At 61.9% G+C, this 16,192-nt stretch overlaps 2 protein-coding genes across 5 annotated transcripts in view; one reads left to right on the top strand and one right to left on the bottom strand.

The window, feature by feature from the left end:
* Window positions 1-1,573: 1,573 nt before the first annotated feature.
* The window catches only part of NOC4L (nucleolar complex associated 4 homolog), a 31,815-nt gene continuing 17,196 nt past the window's right edge, over window positions 1,574-16,192 (bottom strand). For 2 of the 3 annotated variants that reach the window (XM_077952825.1, XM_028828935.2), the window contains exons 9-22: window positions 7,352-7,472; window positions 6,606-6,712; window positions 4,889-4,996; window positions 4,429-4,578; window positions 4,233-4,332; window positions 4,106-4,140; window positions 3,551-3,601; window positions 3,348-3,459; window positions 2,974-3,034; window positions 2,651-2,761; window positions 2,375-2,535; window positions 2,191-2,273; window positions 1,814-1,927; window positions 1,574-1,728 (exon numbers count right to left, since the gene is read on the bottom strand). In XM_077952825.1, coding sequence (XP_077808951.1) covers window positions 1,609-1,728; window positions 1,814-1,927; window positions 2,191-2,273; window positions 2,375-2,535; window positions 2,651-2,761; window positions 2,974-3,034; window positions 3,348-3,459; window positions 3,551-3,601; window positions 4,106-4,140; window positions 4,233-4,332; window positions 4,429-4,578; window positions 4,889-4,996; window positions 6,606-6,712; window positions 7,352-7,472 — 1,434 coding nt within the window. In that variant the 3' untranslated portion in view covers window positions 1,574-1,608. Of the gene's footprint in view, window positions 1,729-1,813; window positions 1,928-2,190; window positions 2,274-2,374; window positions 2,536-2,650; window positions 2,762-2,973; window positions 3,035-3,347; window positions 3,460-3,550; window positions 3,602-4,105; window positions 4,141-4,232; window positions 4,333-4,428; window positions 4,579-4,888; window positions 4,997-6,605; window positions 6,713-7,351; window positions 7,473-7,722; window positions 7,883-16,192 lie in introns of those variants that run through there. The other variant, NM_001258179.1, reaches the window with a different exon arrangement.
* DDX51 (DEAD-box helicase 51) lies at window positions 7,975-13,754 on the top strand. 2 transcript variants are annotated; one of them, XR_013401702.1, is made up of 15 exons: window positions 7,975-8,334; window positions 8,418-8,626; window positions 9,452-9,602; window positions 9,893-10,038; window positions 10,125-10,196; window positions 10,359-10,465; window positions 10,710-10,818; window positions 10,896-11,041; window positions 11,290-11,479; window positions 11,575-11,690; window positions 11,790-11,887; window positions 12,157-12,258; window positions 12,431-12,494; window positions 12,585-12,719; window positions 13,011-13,754. XR_013401702.1 is itself a non-coding variant. In XM_077955878.1 (15 exons), the coding sequence occupies exons 1-15, from the start codon at window positions 8,031-8,033 to the stop codon at window positions 13,035-13,037; spliced, it is 1,995 nt and encodes a 664-aa protein (XP_077812004.1). In that variant the 5' UTR covers window positions 7,975-8,030; the 3' UTR covers window positions 13,038-13,754. The 2 variants fall into 2 exon arrangements, 1 of the variants encoding a protein (XP_077812004.1); XM_077955878.1 differs by having other exon boundaries at window positions 11,771-11,887.

Here is a 16,192-nt window from a genome sequence, read left to right as displayed (position 1 = left end):
GGGCCCCAGCTCAGCCCACAGCAGACTGAGCCTGGAGCGTCTGCCTCCAGCGAGGTGCTTTCACTCCTGCAGCCGGCTCTTCCTGGCCTCACCTGTCATCCGAGATGGGCCTAACAGCCCAGCACAAACCCCCCGTGACGTCAGGAGGGAGGCCCTGGCCGAGTCCAAGTGGGAAAGGCTGTAGAGCCTGGCAAGGCGAGCCTGGCAGGGCAGCTTGGGGAGCGCCCCAGCCCAGGCAACGCTGCAGCGGCCTCTGGTGGCCGCACAGGCTCAGGACACCAGCGCCTACAGCCCAGCCCGGCCCCAGCAGCTCTGGGAGGGTGGGGAGAGAGCATACTGGGTGTGACAGGCTGCCCAGGGCACAGCAAGAGGCCGGGCCCTGTCTGCCGCGCTGCAGCCTGAGCGCTGAGGGGCTCGGGCGGGACAGTCTGTGGAGAGTGGGGAAGGAGGGGTCCCCGTGCAGGACTGCTACACACAGGGTACCAGGGAAGGCCTCCCGGGGGCAGGGAAGGGGTGTTCAAACCGGGGCAACGCAGGGAAATGCAGCAGAGGCCACAGCTGTGGCTGGTGTGAAGGCCCTGGGGCAGGAGCCAGTTCACTTGAGCCCACTGGGGCAGAGGGAAGCAGCCGGGGGATGCTAGGAGCAAGGGCACCATCTCCACCGTCACTCTGCTCCCCAAACCCCTGCTGGGCACACGGAGGGTTCCCAGCCAGTGCTGGGCCAGCAGGGTGCCCCCCTCCAGTGGGAGCCGAGGCACTCACCACCCTCCCCAGCCACGCCCACGCCCACCAAGCTCCGTTCCAGTGCCCTGTGCCACTCTCTGTCCTCGAATAAACACACTGTGAAAAGGAAACTGGGGGTCCCCGTGTAGACAGAAAACCTGGTTTGTTTGGTACAAATTGGGTCCCCTAAATATAAACACCCCAATAACAAGGCTGTGCTGCAGCTGGACCAGGGCCTCCCAATGGGGGGAAACTCCAGAGGGGCCCAGGCACTGCCTGTAACTACGCAGCATCCACCCAGGGCCTCACGGGACTCCCAGAACAAAGGCGGGACCAGCAGGACACAGCCAGGGTGGGACGTTGACACAGGAACCCCCGACTCACGTCATCCCCCACTGACACCAACCCCCCCATTCACACAAACACCCCCTACTCACAACCAAAGTCCCCCCAGTCACACGGACACCCTACTCACACCAACACCCCCCCGACTCCCACACACATCATACCTGTACATACCACCACACCCACCTCCCGCCACAACTGACCCGGGCAGAGAGAACCCCCCAGCTCCCTCCCAGGTGTCTGGAGTGTAACCTCAGCAGAGGCCCCGAGCTCTGCAACAGTGAGGTCACTGGGGCCCGGGGAGTGAGGGAGGCTGGGTGACCCGTGACACTGGTGGGCCAGAGGCCCTGGGAAAGACCATGCCTCAGGTTCCCCACCATGCCGTCCCAGGCTGCGGAGGAGGCACGGGCCTCGCTTTGCCATGTGCCTGGTGGGCTCAGGTGGATGTGAGGCCCTCGGCCTGGCAGAGGCATCCAGCCGCCCCTGTCCACACTCCGAGCCGCTCTCCTGCAAAATCATTTATTCACAGGTGGGCCGGTGTCAGCTGAGTGTGAAGTGCTGGGCACAAAGTTCGCCCGGCCGTCCCAGCAGGCCCTGGGCTGGGATAAACTCCAGCGGCACTGGCTCGGACCCCTTCTTCTTCAGGTCCCGCTCAAAGATCTGCAAAGGACAAAGGACGGTGGCTCTCAGGCTTGGCTCAGCGCCCTGGGGCTCAGGCCCTCGCACCCCGGCCCCAGTCCCATACCTCATAGGCCGTGAGCTCCAGCAGCGGCGCAATGCTGACCTCGGGTACAGACAGGGCCTGGTTGATGACGCTGGCGGCTTTGGACACCTCAGGATGGTAGTGGCGCTGGAGGGCCTGGGGTAGCAGGGCTGTCAAGGGGCAGCTACCCCAGGCCCCCGCCCTATGCCCCCAGCCACCACCTCCCTGTGCTCCTAACCAGAGTGGGCGGGGTGGGGGCAGAGCCACGGAAGAAGGCCAAGCACCAAGCACCCACAAACCCTGGTGGCCACTGGGGGACACGGCACGAGGCTATGCGGGAGGTGGCATGGGGAGCTGGGCTTTCTGAGGGGCCAAAGGATGGCTCGGGAGGCCCCAGGGCGTGGCAGCAGCACCCTCACCTGAAGCTCCCACAGGGAGCTCTCCAAGGCCCGGCTCTGGGCTGGGTCCTTCTCTCCGGGGTCGTAGGGGTCGGCGTCCAGCTCTAGGAATGAGATGCGGACCCTCATTTGCTGTCCACCTCTCCAGGGCACCAGGCACCCCTGCCACAGGTCCGGCCCAGCCTCCGAGAACCCCGCGACTCACCAGGGCCGTGTGGGCGGTGCACGAGGACCCGGCAGGCGGGGTGCCGGCGCAGCAGGTTACAGATGAAAGGCAGGACCATGAGCAGGGCCTCGGGGGGAGCCGTCAGGGCCAGGCGGGCCAGGCGCTTGGCAAAGGCGGCCACCAGGTAGGCAGGGAGGTGGCTGGGCAGGGCAGTAGTTGTGAGACAGGGCCTGGACCGCTAGCCCCCATCACCCTCCCCTGGCCCCAGGCTGCAGAAGCACAGAGCAGGGCAGAGCCAGGTGCTCTGGTACTCACGAAGAGGACAGGAAGAGATCAGCCAGGTGGAAGAAACGGGCCCGGTACTTGACGTGAAAGACGGAAGGGTCCAGGAGGCCGTAGAGCTTCTGGTAGAAGTCGGGGTACTCCCTGTGGGCCGGCGGGGAAGGAGCAGTGGATGGAGCAGGGCCCGGGAACTGAGGCCTCCAAGGCCAGGGTCTCACTCGGCACCCCTTCCTCCCGCCCAGGGGCTCCAATGCCACGGCCTGTGAGAAGAGCGGGGACCCCGTGGGGCAGGGTGGGAAGGGCACAGGTAAGCAGGGCTGGACGGACGGGGAAGACCTACACCCCTGGAGACTCACAGGTTGTGTTTGTGAATCAAGATGAACAGCCCGTTCAAGGCCAAGAGGCTGAGGGCCCCACCTGCAAACAGACAGACACACGCTGGAGCTGCAGTGACCTCGCTCCCACCCCACTCCCTGCCCACGCTGAGCCTAAGCTGTGGAGTGTGGCCCTGCCCCTGCTGTCCCCTCCCACAGCCCCCACAGACACAAAGCTGGAGACCACATGCAGGGCAGGGGAGTTGGGGGTGGAGGCTGCAGGGTTGGGGAAGAGGGGCTGCGGGGTGGGGGTTGGGGGGTTGGGGGTATGGGAGGCGCTGCTCCCGGCATGAGTGAGGCGGCCGCACTCACCGAGGGGGGTTGGGGTGTGGTGTGAACCAGGCGGCCGCACTCACCGAGGTCGCAGGCGCGGGTGAGGAAGTCGATCATGAGCGTGGGCTGGGCCAGCTGCGGCAGGATGGCATCGTGCGTGATCAGCAGCACCTTCTTGTAGAGGCTGAGGGGCAGCTGGGCGAGGGCCGGCAGGTCAGGGTGAGGCCTCCACCCTTGGGGACACCCGGGTGCTGCCCCCGCCCTCACCAACCAGCCTGGCCCCTACCTTGTGCTTGAGGACGCTGAGCCACATAGTCTGGAAAGCCTTCCTGTGTTCCTGCGACAGGGTCCAGACTGTGCTTCTGCCCTCCTGACCCCAGACCCAGAGCCCAAGCAGCTGCCAGGGCACACTGAAGCCCAGCCCCGAGCCAACGCAAGCCCGCTCTCCACTCTTCTGACCCCGCCCTCCCTCTAACTGTCACCATTCAAGTCAGGAGCACCTCGCCCTCAAGGCTGGGGTCTCAGAACAGCCAGGAAAGAAGCCTTGGCAAGACGAGGGCCAAGAGGGGGGCTGCGCCCAACACAGCCCGCGGGGCCCACGGATGGCACCAGAGCCTTCAGATTCCGAGAGGCGGTGGTGGCCTCCGACCCAAAGGAGGGCCCCGAGTTCAGAGGCCTTGTCACCTCCCACACTTCGAGTGACCCAGTGGCCATGCGAGCTGCCACCTGTACCCTGGGAGTTTCCTCGTGAGGAAGGCGGCAGCCTGCACGGGGTCTCGCACACACCCCACACGCACCCTGCAAGCCCAGGAGGGTGCCCGGCTCTCCGGAGGCCACTCACCTTCAGGTGAGCAACCTTCCAGGTGTCCCACAGCTCTGCAGGGAAAGCGAGAACAAAGGTCACCTGACCCGCGGGGGAGGCAGACCAAGGCCCAGCCCTGTCCGCCCCTGGCCCTCAGTACCCTCACCCGTGCGCTTCACATAGAAGCTGGAGACGGTGGGCTCCTGGCGGGGCAGGCTCACGGCAGACAGCAGCGTGAAGGTGTTGTTCCAGAAGGCCGGGGGCACCTGCGGAGCCGGACCTGAGTGCCTGGATGCCACCCCCCAGCCCCTGCCTCCCCGGGAGGCACCAGCATGATGCTGCTGACAGGCCCCGTCGCTCACCTCGGGGTGCTGGCCAGTGACCCGGGCCACGACCTCCACGGCCGCCTGCATGCTGTGGTAGCGAGTGTCGTCGTAGTCCAGGTACTCCCGGAACTGGGACAGGAGCAGGCTCTGGTCCTCCTCAGGAGAAAGCAGGCCTCCCACCACCAACTGGGGGCAAGGACCAGTGAGCAGCCCTGCCCGGCCCAGCACAGGCCAGCACGGCCCAGGCAGGCAGCCCCACCCCACCAAGGCCCCTACTCAGCCTCCTCCTGGTTGGGTGGGCCATGAGAGGCACCCCACACGCACAGGAGCTGCAGGAGGGTCCCAGCCAACAGCCAGGCTCAGCTCAGCAGGCCCCGCCCCGACTACAGGGCCACCCTGGGCTCTGGCCAGGCAGCCAGGCCCTCTGGGACCCCCCAGCCGGGCCCTCTGGGACTCCCCAGCCGGGCTCTCTGGGACCCCCCAGCCAGGCCCTCACCTTGAAGAGCTCTCGGGGAAACAGGTAGTTGCCTTCCCACTTGGGCTTCTCCAGGGGATGTGCTCCTTCCAGCTGCACGAACTTCATGAGCGCACTGAGGGCCAGCTCCTGGGAAGGGGCAGTGCAGGGTGGCTGTGATGTCCTCACCCCAGATGGGCCCAGAGCTCAGCCCAGTCAGGGAGCCCCTCACAACCAGGCCCAGAGCTGAGAAAAGGGCGTCCTGGCCTTCTCTTGTTCCACACGCCACCAGATGGCACTCCGGGCTTCCGTGTCCCACCCACGACATGGGCATGACAAGATCTTGAGTTAAAGAAATCCAGTGCTCACGAGAGAGTCTGGCCAGGGAAAGGCACACAGCCCAGGTCTGCTTTATGGCCACCTGACTGCTCTCTCATCACCTGTATCACAGGAATGCCACCATAACCCTTGGGCACAGCTGTGAAAACAGGGGTGTGACGCCAGCATGCTGCCCAACTCAGATTCAGGCTCAGAAGCTCTCATCTCAGGGTGGCAAACTCAGTACTTTCAGGTCCCAGGCAGATGACACCACAAAGCAAAAGAGCCACGTGTGGGATGACAGGAGCAGGCGCCTGTCTCAGAGCTGTCCCTGACTCTCCCTCCAGCCAATCACAGCCATGAACAAACTTAGACCCCAGTGTTGACAGAACTGATTAGTTCTTTGTGAAAAGCAGGACGCTGGTTATTTTCATGTAGTATCTTCCCAGCTTTTAGAAGTCTGCAACTCGACTATAACTAAAGACAGATGCGTCGGCAAAGACGTGGAGTATGGAACGCTCATACTCTGCCAGCGGGAGTGTAAGATGGCGCAGCTACTGTGGAAAACAGTCTTGCAGTTCCTCAGACGTTAGAAACAGAACTGCCGTGTGGCCCTGTAATTCCACTGATGAGGCACAATCAAGCAAAACAAACATGTTCACACAAAAGTTTGTACACGAACGTTCAAAGTCCACTGTTCTTAACAGCCACAGGTGGAAACGACCCAAATACCCAGCAACGCACGCGCAGCTGACGGGTGCGTGCTGCACGACGGGACGCCGCTCAGCCGCAGGGAGGAACCAGCCTCTGAACACACCGACAAGTGGAAGGCACATACCACATGCTCCCCCTTGTGATGAGCGTCTAGAGAAAGCAAACCCACTGACCCAGAAACTAAATGAGTGGGTGTCTGGGGGTTGGTGTGGAATGGGGTGGGATATGGCAGCGATGTTAACTGGTACAGGATTTCTTTTTGGGGCGATGAAGATGTTCTGGGATAGTGGTAACCACTGCACAACTGTGAACACAGTAACAAACGCTAACTTGTCAATTTTAAATGGTAAACTGTGCATCACTTATTCCTCAATACAGATTTTAAAAAAGCTCGCAATGCATTCCCATGGCTGCAGACCACAGCGTGGGCTGAGCAAACACAGCTGTGGACTGGCACGAGGCTTGATGTGTGTGCTCTATGCAACAGAGATGCCCGTCGATGCCTCTGGAGGTGAACACGGGTTGTGCCTCTTCAATATTCAGTACAGGACTCGATAGCCATGTTTGTAAACGGGGCTGAACGCCCACAAGGTGACGCTCCCATGAGCCAAAGAAAGGAGGCAGCTTTCCCTGGACAATTGTGGGAGCCCCAGACCTCTGATTTGTGGATAGCCTGGGAGTGGCAGTGCAGGGGATGGACACGGATGAGTGCGGCCCAATGACCCACCTTGACCTGAAAGGAGGGGTGGCCCAGAAGCTCTCCCAAGCGGTTGCCGCAGCTGTGATAGCGATGTCTCATCCATACTTTGTACTTCCGTGCGGCTCCCCGGGACCCTGCAGACAGGTTAAGGCGGTCAGTGATAGCGGTGTCTCGTCCACACCTTGTACTTCCGTGCGGCTCCCCGGCACCCTGCAGACAGGTTAGGGGGCTCAGCCCACATATGCCACTTTGGGCCCCGCCCAAAGTCTCAGGCCTGGCTCCACCCTCCCACTGTCTTCTACTCAGCCTCCACAGGTGGAAACAGGTCGCTATGGCCCCCAGACCTGTGCTGGGACCTGCAGGTTCCCTGAGCCCTGCAAACAGGAAGAGCAGCTCCTACCCCAGGACTGCCTCAGGCAAGCCGCCAGGAGCAGGATCCACATCTCCTCACTTTACTCCAAGACCCCACGTCCCCAGAACGGGGACATAAAAAAAGTTCCGAGTTTAAGTGACCATGTCAAGATCAATCAACATAAAATTACAAAATAGGTGCAAAGCACACAGACAAAAAGTCGTACCTTGTCCAGCGTTCATCTAAACGCAACTATATAGTATCCATGTCACCCCTGCATCCATCCTCCGCGGGGGCTTGGTGTGTCCTCCCACCAGCCTGCACGGTCTGTGACAGGTTTGGGGGCGCTCATCCCAAGGTGACAAACCTCCCTCCGACCCACGTAAAGAGAAGAGCAGCCCCGGGGCCCTCCAGGGCTCACCTGTCATGACCATCTCCTCAGAAGGCAGCTGGCCCACAAACAGCTCTCCCCGCTCCAGCAAGGCCCCAAAAAGACGGCTGCACGTGCGGACTGCTTCCTGGATCTCCTCCTGGTCCTCAGACTGCAGGAGAGGCGGCGGCAGGGTGCCCGGCCGGGAACTGTCACCTTCGCCCCTGCCTCGGCCGCCCCCCACCCCTGCTCCCTTCCCCCTCGGGACGCCAGCCCCGTCACCCCCGACCCGTGATCCACACGCCTCCCTCCCTGACCCTCCAACGCCGTCTCTGAACCTCCTAGGGCCCTGCCGCCGCAGCCCCCCGTTCAAGTCCCGCTCCCGGGCCGCGACCCCGGCCCTGCGACGCCGCCGGGCCCACCTGCAGCACGGCCAGGATGTCGAACACGGCGTTGGCCTCACTCCGGCTCGCCAGTACCGCCTCCAGCCTGCGGCCCAGCGCCCGGCGAACGCCCGCGGCGCCCGGCTCCCGCTCCATGCCGCCGCCAACACGGCAAAACGCGGTACCCAGCCGCCGGCGCTCCCTTGACGTCACCACTGCGCGTAGAGTCTGACGTCATCTCTACGCGCCGCACCCAAACCCCGTCTTTCGCGCCGAGCCCGAGTCCCAGGCGTGCCGCCGACGTCATCGCCGCGCGCCGAGCCCGAGCCCCAGGCGTGCCGCTGGCCATGTCGCTATTCTACGTCGCGCGGTACCAGGGCCCCGAGGCGGCAGCTGCGGCGGGGCCGGAGGGCGCGGAGGCCGGGGCCCACGGCCGGGCCCGCGCGCTGCTCGAGCGGCTGCAGAGCCGGGCCCGCGAACGGCAGCAGCAGCGGGAGCCCGCGCCGACCGAGGCGGCTGCACCGACCGAGCCGGCGACCAGGAAGCGACGGCGGCCCCGGCGGCGGCGGCGGGTGAACGGCGCGGAGTCGGGCAGCCCGGAGGAGCGGCAGGGAAAGCGACGGAAGGCGGACGGCGAGGACGCGGGCGCAGGTGAGTCGTGGGGCGAGCGGGCTCCCTCCGGGGCGCCGGCGACTCGGTGCTGACGCGCTGCCGGGTGGGTGTCTGCCTCGCAGAAAGCAGCGAGGATGCGCCGGGGGAGCCCAGCTCAGGGAGCAGCGAGGATGCGCCAGGGGAGCCCAGCTCAGGGAGCAGCGAGGAGGCGCCGGGGGAGCGCAGCGCCAGCGCCGAGGCGGCCCCAGACGGACGGGCCCTGGAGGAGGCGGCCAGACCCCTGGTCCCCGGCCTGGTGCTGGGGGGGTTCGGGAGGAGGAAGGCGCCGAAGGTGAGCGGCGGCTGTCGGAAGGGTGGTCGGCGTGGGAGGGGAGGCTGCGCAGATTCTTAAGTGTGGCGGTCGCCCCGGAAGGCATCGTTGAGCGAATGCTCCCGGGTCACAGACGCGCCTCACTGCCAGGCCTGCAGTTTCATCCCCTAGGAGTCTGGATCCTGCATGTGCGGAGCTCCCGTTTTTTCTGCTAGGCTTGCCCCTGCCATCCCGTCGCGCCGCGCCAGTTCTCCTGCAGGATGTGCTTGCGTGAACGTGCGGGGGGGGTCTCCTGCTGTGCGCTCACCGCCTCAGGAGCAAGTCAGAGGCCATTCCGCAAGCCCCTGGCCCTTGGTGTTTTTGCTTAGCACGGGTGGTTTTCGGTAGAGATCTCTGGTGAGACAGGTGAAGAAAAGGAGAAGTTTGGCAGAGTGCTTGGGCACCTTAGGTAGGGCGGGGTGGAGAAGGTTTTCTTTGAGCTGGGATGCGAAGACTTGAAGCCAAGTCAAAGTTGAGGGTTGGGGATGCCAGGCAGAGGCCTCGAGGCAGGGACGCCGGCGTGGCTGGGGCAGGCGAGCACCAGGTCACAGGGCCTCCTGGCTGCGGAAAGGTGGGTGCCACTGTGGGTTGATGGGAGACTACAGGTGAGTTTGCTCAGTGAGCGGTGTCTGCTTTTGCTGTTGAACTTCTGTCAAGGCTGCATGAAAAGTGCATCCTGGGGCTGAGGAGGAGCTGGAGACTACAGAACAGGTTTCCCCGGCCTCCCTCCCCCAGCCTCTGCCACCCTGGGCTGCTGCTGCGTGAGAGCCTGGAAGGTGCTCACCTGGCCTCTCTTTTTGATGGCAGGTCCAGCCTTTCCTGCCAAGGTGGCTGGCTGAGCCCAGCTGTGTCAGAAAGAACGTCAACGAAGATCTGGTTCCTATCGAGGACATCCCTGAGGTCCACCCTGACCTGCAGAAGCAGCTGCGGGCACATGGCATCTCGTCCTACTTTCCAGGTGCCCCAGCCCCGGGCAGGCAGCTGAGGGAACACCTCCCTGGGCACCCACACAAAAGGCTGTGCGTGGCCATGGGTCAGGCGTCCCTGCCACATCGGTGCCAAGTGTGGTCTCAGCACTCTCAAGCTCATGGTTCTCCTGAGGCTGGTGTTCCTCTGGGCCCTGGTGCCATTCCTCGGGGGAGTGGTTCCCAGGCCTCCAGCAGAGCGGCCCAGCCCAGAGGTCACAGGCAGGGAAGCGGCAGGCCCAGGCGTAAACATGTGACTTCTCTCTCGCCTTTCTTCGTCCAGTCCAGGCAGCTGTGATTCCTGCCCTCCTGGAGAGCGCGGCCTGTGGGTTTCTGGTGGGCAGAGGCGGCTACCGGCCTAGCGACCTCTGTGTTTCTGCCCCGACAGGCAGTGGGAAGACACTGGCCTTCGTCATCCCTGTGGTGCAGGTCTGTGTGAGGGTCCCCTTCCTCTATAGCGCGTGTGCAGAGGGCAGGTAACAGCCTTGCTGACACAGGAGCCCCTTCCTCCTCAGGCCCTGCTGTCCAGAGTGGTCTGCCACATCCGTGCCCTGGTCGTGCTGCCCACCAAGGAGCTGGCCCAGCAGGTACGCGGACCCTAGACCTGGAGTGTGGCACCGCCAGCCTCTGCTTCCTTGCTTAGTGCACGGCGGTCAGCCCCTGGGTGACCCAGACTAGATCTGGGGTCCTTTTTGCTGCAGTGGGGGAACACCAGCTATCTCCAGGCCGGTGACAGACTTCTCCTGCAGGTGAACAAAGTTTTCAACATCTACACGGATGCCACACCTCTGAGAGTCTCCCTGATTACGGGACAGAAGTCTCTGGCCAAGGAGCAGGAGAGCCTCGTCCAGAAAACGTAGGTTGCGTCAGGGTGTGGGGTTTTCAAGGTGTCCTTGCTCAGCCTTGCCGGTGGCCTAAGGCACCACAGGAGCAGAGGAGGGGCCGCCAAGTTTAACCGCCTGGTTCCCGTGAAGAGGAGGAGCTCCCGTCTGCCCCCTTCCCACGCAGGGTGGAGTTGGGACTATGGGGTGAGGCAGCGTCTTGCTGTCCGGAAGCCCTTGAGAAAGCTTCCTTCTCTCGAGCCGCCCTTTGGTCTGTAGTGCTGACGGGTTCCGCTGCTTGGCTGACATCGTGGTAGCCACCCCTGGCCGCCTGGTGGACCACATCGACCAGACCCCAGGATTCAACCTCCAGCAGCTCCGCTTCCTGGTAAGTCCCCACCCCAGAGGCCTGGGCTTTGAGCTCAGGGCCGTGCCACCCAGTCCTGGGCTCCCTGCCTCCCGCAGGTCATCGACGAGGCTGACCGGATGATCGACAGCATGCATCAGTCCTGGCTGCCACGGGTGGTGGCGGCTGCCTTCCAGAGTGAGGACCCCACGGACCCCTGTGCCTTGCTCCAGCGAAGACAGGTCCAGGCTGTGACAGCCGCCAGGTATCCAGCAGCACGCCCAGGTGCTGGCATCCCCTGAGCAGAGGCCTCTGCGTGTAGCTCTCCTTTCTTAGTGCCAAGAGACAAGGCTGGCTTGAGCTCTGGTGCACAGAACCGCATCGTTCTGTTCTGTGAGCTGGACTCACCTTGCCCCTGGCCCACGGTAGTCTCTACAGTGGGTAGTGTGAAGAATTCCTGGAGTCTCGAGGCAGCCACTGACACAGTGCCAGCAACACCCCCTTCTCTTCCAGTACCTGCTGTCCGCAGATGCCCCTGCAGAAGCTGCTCTTCTCGGCTACTCTGACCCAGAACCCCGAAAAGCTGCAGCAGCTGGGCCTCCATCAGCCCCGGCTTTTCTCCACAGGGCTGGCACGCAGGGGCCTGGAAGATACAGATGGGGACGGGGACTTGGGGAAGTATGCCTTCCCTGTTGGGCTCACGGTGAGTGGGATACTGGCTGGGCAGAGGGTTGCGCCAGGAGCCTGGGGCCCCTAACCAACCCCCACCTCCATCCCCACCCCCTGCTGTCCCCGTAGCACCACTACGTGCCCTGCAGCCTCAGCTCTAAGCCGCTGGTTGTCCTGCACCTGGTCCTGGAGATGGGCTTCTCGAAGGTTCTCTGCTTCACCAACTCCCGAGAGAACTCCCACAGGTGAGGCCCCAGCTGGGCGGGGATGGCAGAGGCAGCCTCTGGTCCCAGCATCACGGGGCTGCAGCCTTCTCTCTGCCTAGGCTCTTCTTGCTGGTGCAGGCCTTTGGGGGTGTGGACGTGGCTGAGTTCTCCTCGCGCTACGGCCCTGGCCAGAGGAGGAGGATCCTGAAGCAGTTTGAACAGGGGAAGATCCAGCTGTGAGTCCCTGGGCAGGGGCGGGCCTCTGTGGGGTGGGGGTGCCCACTCCAGGGTCAGCTTCGGGGCGGGCCTCTGTGGGGTGGGGGTGCCCACTCCAGGGTCAGCTTGGGGCCCTCTAAAGGGTGCTCCCTTCTGCAAATCGGCTTCCTGTGCCCTGGATCCATGGCAGCCACTTCCCAGAAAGGCCTGAGCTGCCCCCCACAGGGCCGGTGCTGCCACAGCCCCTGCTCCTGGCACAGCAGGCCCACGATGCTGTGTGTCCCGGCAGGCTCATCAGCACGGATGCCACCGCCCGAGGCATCGATGTGCAGGGTGTGGAGCTGGTGGTGAACTATGACGCCCCCCAGTACCTGAGAACCTATGTGCACCGGTGAGTGCGGCGCAGCCGCCACTGGGGGGTCTGGGGCTTTGTGAGCTCCTGGGCGTTGTATGTGGGACCGTCCTGCCTGGTGTGGGTGGGGTTGGTGTGGAGAGAAGCCGTCGTTCCGTCAGACCCCTGAAGGCTCAGGGGCCAGGATGGAGATAGCCGCGTGTGATTCCAGGGCTGGGAGGACGGCCCGCGCTGGGAAAATGGGACAGGCCTTCACGCTGCTCCTGAAAGTGCAGGTGAGGCGCGAGGGTCTTGGGAGTTTCTGCTGCCTAAGGGTGACGAGGGGCTGGCCCAAGAACCCCCTTCCACCATGAGCTTCCCTCCAGGAGAGGAGGTTCCTCCAGATGCTGACTGAAGCTGGGGCGCCTGAGTTGCGGCGGCACGAGCTCTCCAGCAAGCTGCTGCAGCCCCTGGTTCCTCGGTACGAGGAGGCCCTGTCCCAGCTGGAGGAGTCCATCAAGGTGAGGGCCAGTGTCCGGCACGAAACCCTCTGAGGGTTTCTCCACGCGTGCACAAAAGAGGAAACGAGGAAAGAGGGTCATACAAGTTGTCCTCGAGCTTCTGGCCCAAGGACAAGGAGCCCCCGGGTGTCAATGGTGGAAATGCATGGCCCCAGGGAGGGTCAGCAGAGCCAGGGCCGGGCTTCTGCAGCGCGGGGCTTCCGGTCCTCAGCCTTCCGGGCAGAGCCCAGGGTCCCGCAGACAATGAGGGGAAGGAGTATGTGGTGCTGAGCCGTCCTCTTTCCCCCACAGGAAGAGCACAAGCAGAGGGCGGCCTAGGCTGGGGCTCAGAGGGCCCGAGGGACTGCACCAGAGGACCAGAGGGACTGCGCGCTCACCACCCTGAGCCTCCTTCCAGAGCTGATCACTGATGTTCTGTGTGAGGAAAGGAGTCCCCCAGCAGACACAGCCTTCCTCCCTGAGCACGTGGTCTCTGCGCCAGGCAGCCTGGGCGTCAAAGCTCAAGCACACGCCCAGACTGGAGACTTTAGGGCCTGTCACTTTCATGGCCTGAAGGTCAGGATGGCCGCTGGCAATGAAGCCTCAGTAAAACTATGAAAAGTACTCCCAGACAGACACAGTGGCACCTGTCATGATTTTTCTGAGAGTTGTCGGGATTAACCTTGAGTTAATGTTAAAAATGAGGCTCTCGGCCAGGCATGGTGGCTCGCGCCTGTAATTCCAGCACTTTGGGAGGCCAAGATGGGTGGATCACCTGAGGTCAGGAGTTCGAGACCAGCCTGACCAACATGGAGAAACCCCATCTCTTTTATTTGTCTTGTATTTTGTAAAAATACAAAATTAGCCAGGTGTGGTGGCAGGTGCCTATAATCCCAGCTACTTGGACGGCTGAGGCAGGAGAATGGCTTGAACCTGGGAGGTGTAGGCTGTGGTGAGCTGAGATTATGCCATTGCACTCCAGTCTGAGCAACAAGAGCGAAACTCTGTCTCAAAAAAAATAAATAAATAAAAAATTAGCTCTCAGAGCAACACAAATGTGTTGACCATCTTCCCTCTGAAAGGTCGCTCCAGAGTCCCACGCTGACACATGAGGGACCCACGTGGGCTGTCCTGCTTTTGGAACAAACGCTGAGAAATGCGGGTAAACCCTTCCCCAGGCCTGTGTCAGGCAGAGTTGCTTGCATTGTCACAGACCAAATAAGTCAGCTGTGCAGTTCGCAACATTTTACTTTGTAACCAGTCCCCCGCCTGGGTGTAAAGTCAACTCACAGCATGAAACTTCCCACTGTGAACGTGGAAAACACGCCTTGGAAACACTGACCACTGTCTGTAAAGAGGCTCTGTTTTGAAAGTCTTGTATGATAATATTCAAAGAAATAGGAGTGAACTGTGGTTCTTTCTCTGCCTGGAGATACCTGCTTCAGTAGAATGACAGTGTGGAAACATTCCTGAGACTGAGGCTCACCTCGAGTTACATTCGCTTGTCCCCCAGCCACAGGCCAAGGTGACGCATGAGAAGTCAAATCCCACAAGCAGGATGGACGCTTACGGGGACGCACTCAGACCAGAAACCTCACACCAGACACGCACACACTTCGTCGGGATATAAACGCAACATTCCCACACAAGGCAAGCTTCAGTGCAGGCTGCACGAGGCACCCTCGTGTGTGCTGGATCGTGGGGCCTTGGCTACAGAGTCGCCCTCCCAGTGTCTACTGTGGTCATCCAATGAGAGGCTTCTCCTGGGGTCCAGGTTTCTGGGCCAGTCCTAGTCCTGGGAGCTTCCCAGTGTAAAAACTAGGCAACAGCAGCCCTGGACGTCCCACCCCAGTCCAACAGCAAAGGGGATGAGAATGGGGGCGCCCTCCTCGACTGGAGCATGTGCTGAATCCCCTTGGTCGGGGTGCACGTCAAGGAAGCCGCCCTGCTGAGCTCTTGGGTGACTCCCACCCCACTCCCCATGCCTGCCCTGCCTCTGCTGGGGCCCGGAACCTCCCAGTGGAGGCTGCATCTGGGCTTTGGCTGCTGCCTCGGCCTTGCAGCATCCAGAGCTGCCCAGGGTTCTGTGCCCCCAGCACGGGCGTCTGTGAGCCAACCATGGTGACACACTGCTGTAGTAGCTTGTGCTGTGCCTGCTGGATGCACGTGCCCCTGCTACTGGCCACTGTGGTCTGACACGTCACCAGCGGCTGTGCTGAACCTGTGTGTTAAAGGGTGTGATGAACAGATGGATCTGTGTTTAACAGAGAATTCGACACTGCCATCATTTTCCCGAGGTGGACTGGACCTCAGAGGCAGTCAAAGCAGCGAAACGGGAAATGCTGCCTCTGCAGAGCCTGGAATCAGCTAATTCCCAGCACGTTGGTTTTCTCTCATTTCTTAGAAAGCAACATACCCAGAATTATCAAAATGCCGCTTATGATATATAAATAGCCGCCACTGATGTGGTCTGGTTTTTGGTCAAGGAAGACAGTGAGAACTGACTTCTGCTGACCCCACAGTGAGGCAGGCTTGGCTGGTGACATCAGCAAAGCACCAGCCACTGAAAGTCTGTGGACACTTAGGGCAGACAAGAGCAAGCCCAGAACCGGCCCGTGGTGGTTGAGGTACAACCCTGCCCCGCCCTCCCCGGGCTCAGCCTGACGGAAGCTCTCTTTGGGGCACTGCCAGGCACAGTGGCCACCAGCCACGGAGATGCATTCCGTGCCACTCGCCAGCCACGGAGACACATTCCATGCCACTCGCCAGCCACGGAGACGCATTCCATGCCACTCCTCAGGGAGATGCAGCTCAACCACAGCGAGATCCACCTTACACCCACAAGGATGGCCAAGAAGGTAGGCGTGGGTGGAGATGCAAAAAACCGGAACCTTCTGTTAAAACAGGGACCCTAAGACTGACAGAGTCTTCATGGCAATCAGATGCCAAATTACAAACAGGACCTAAGGCTGGGCTGTGTGAGGTTCAAGTCATACACCCACACTTACAGAATAAACCGTGTTCTGGGGCCACAAGATGTTTCTCTCCAGCAGCTAAGCAAGCTCTGGCCTCAAGACGAGCAATGTTGAAGCAACTGCAGCTTACCCAGCTCACACACGCGGACTCACGGACCCCTGCTCCACCAGCCACGACTACAGCCGTAACGACACAACGCTGACGGCGGTAACTTTCTCCTGATCAGGACACAAGGCTGACGGCGGTGACTTTCTCCTGATCAGGACACAAGGCTGACGGCGGTGACTTTCTCCTGATCAGGACACAAGGCTGACGGCGGTGACTTTCTCCTGATCAGGACACAAGGCTGACGGCGGTGACTTTCTCCTGATCAGGACACAAGGCTGACGGCGGTGACTTTCTCCTGATCAGAGAGCACCGAAGTGTGCATGGCCCTGGCTGGTGTGGAGGCTGCGCACAGAGTGCCTTCCCATCCCCACTTCAGCTTTTCGCATGCACAGTCTAATTATTCATAACGC

This window comes from Macaca mulatta, chromosome 11 (assembly GCF_049350105.2).
Source record: "Macaca mulatta isolate MMU2019108-1 chromosome 11, T2T-MMU8v2.0, whole genome shotgun sequence".
Lineage (NCBI taxonomy): Eukaryota > Metazoa > Chordata > Mammalia > Primates > Cercopithecidae > Macaca > Macaca mulatta.
Note: the sequence above shows the minus strand (reverse complement) of the source record. Positions and strands in the feature narration are given on the sequence as shown.

Bases quoted from the DNA above. Each gene is read 5' to 3' on its own strand.
- DDX51 (XM_077955878.1), top strand. From the start codon at position 8,031: ATGTCGCTATTCTACGTCGCGCGGTACCAGGGCCCCGAGGCGGCAGCT. The intron at 9,603-9,892 runs GTGCCCCAGCCC...TTCTTCGTCCAG, and splicing joins CATCTCGTCCTACTTTCCAG to TCCAGGCAGCTGTGATTCCT. The intron at 12,259-12,430 runs GTGAGTGCGGCG...GTGTGATTCCAG, and splicing joins CTGAGAACCTATGTGCACCG to GGCTGGGAGGACGGCCCGCG.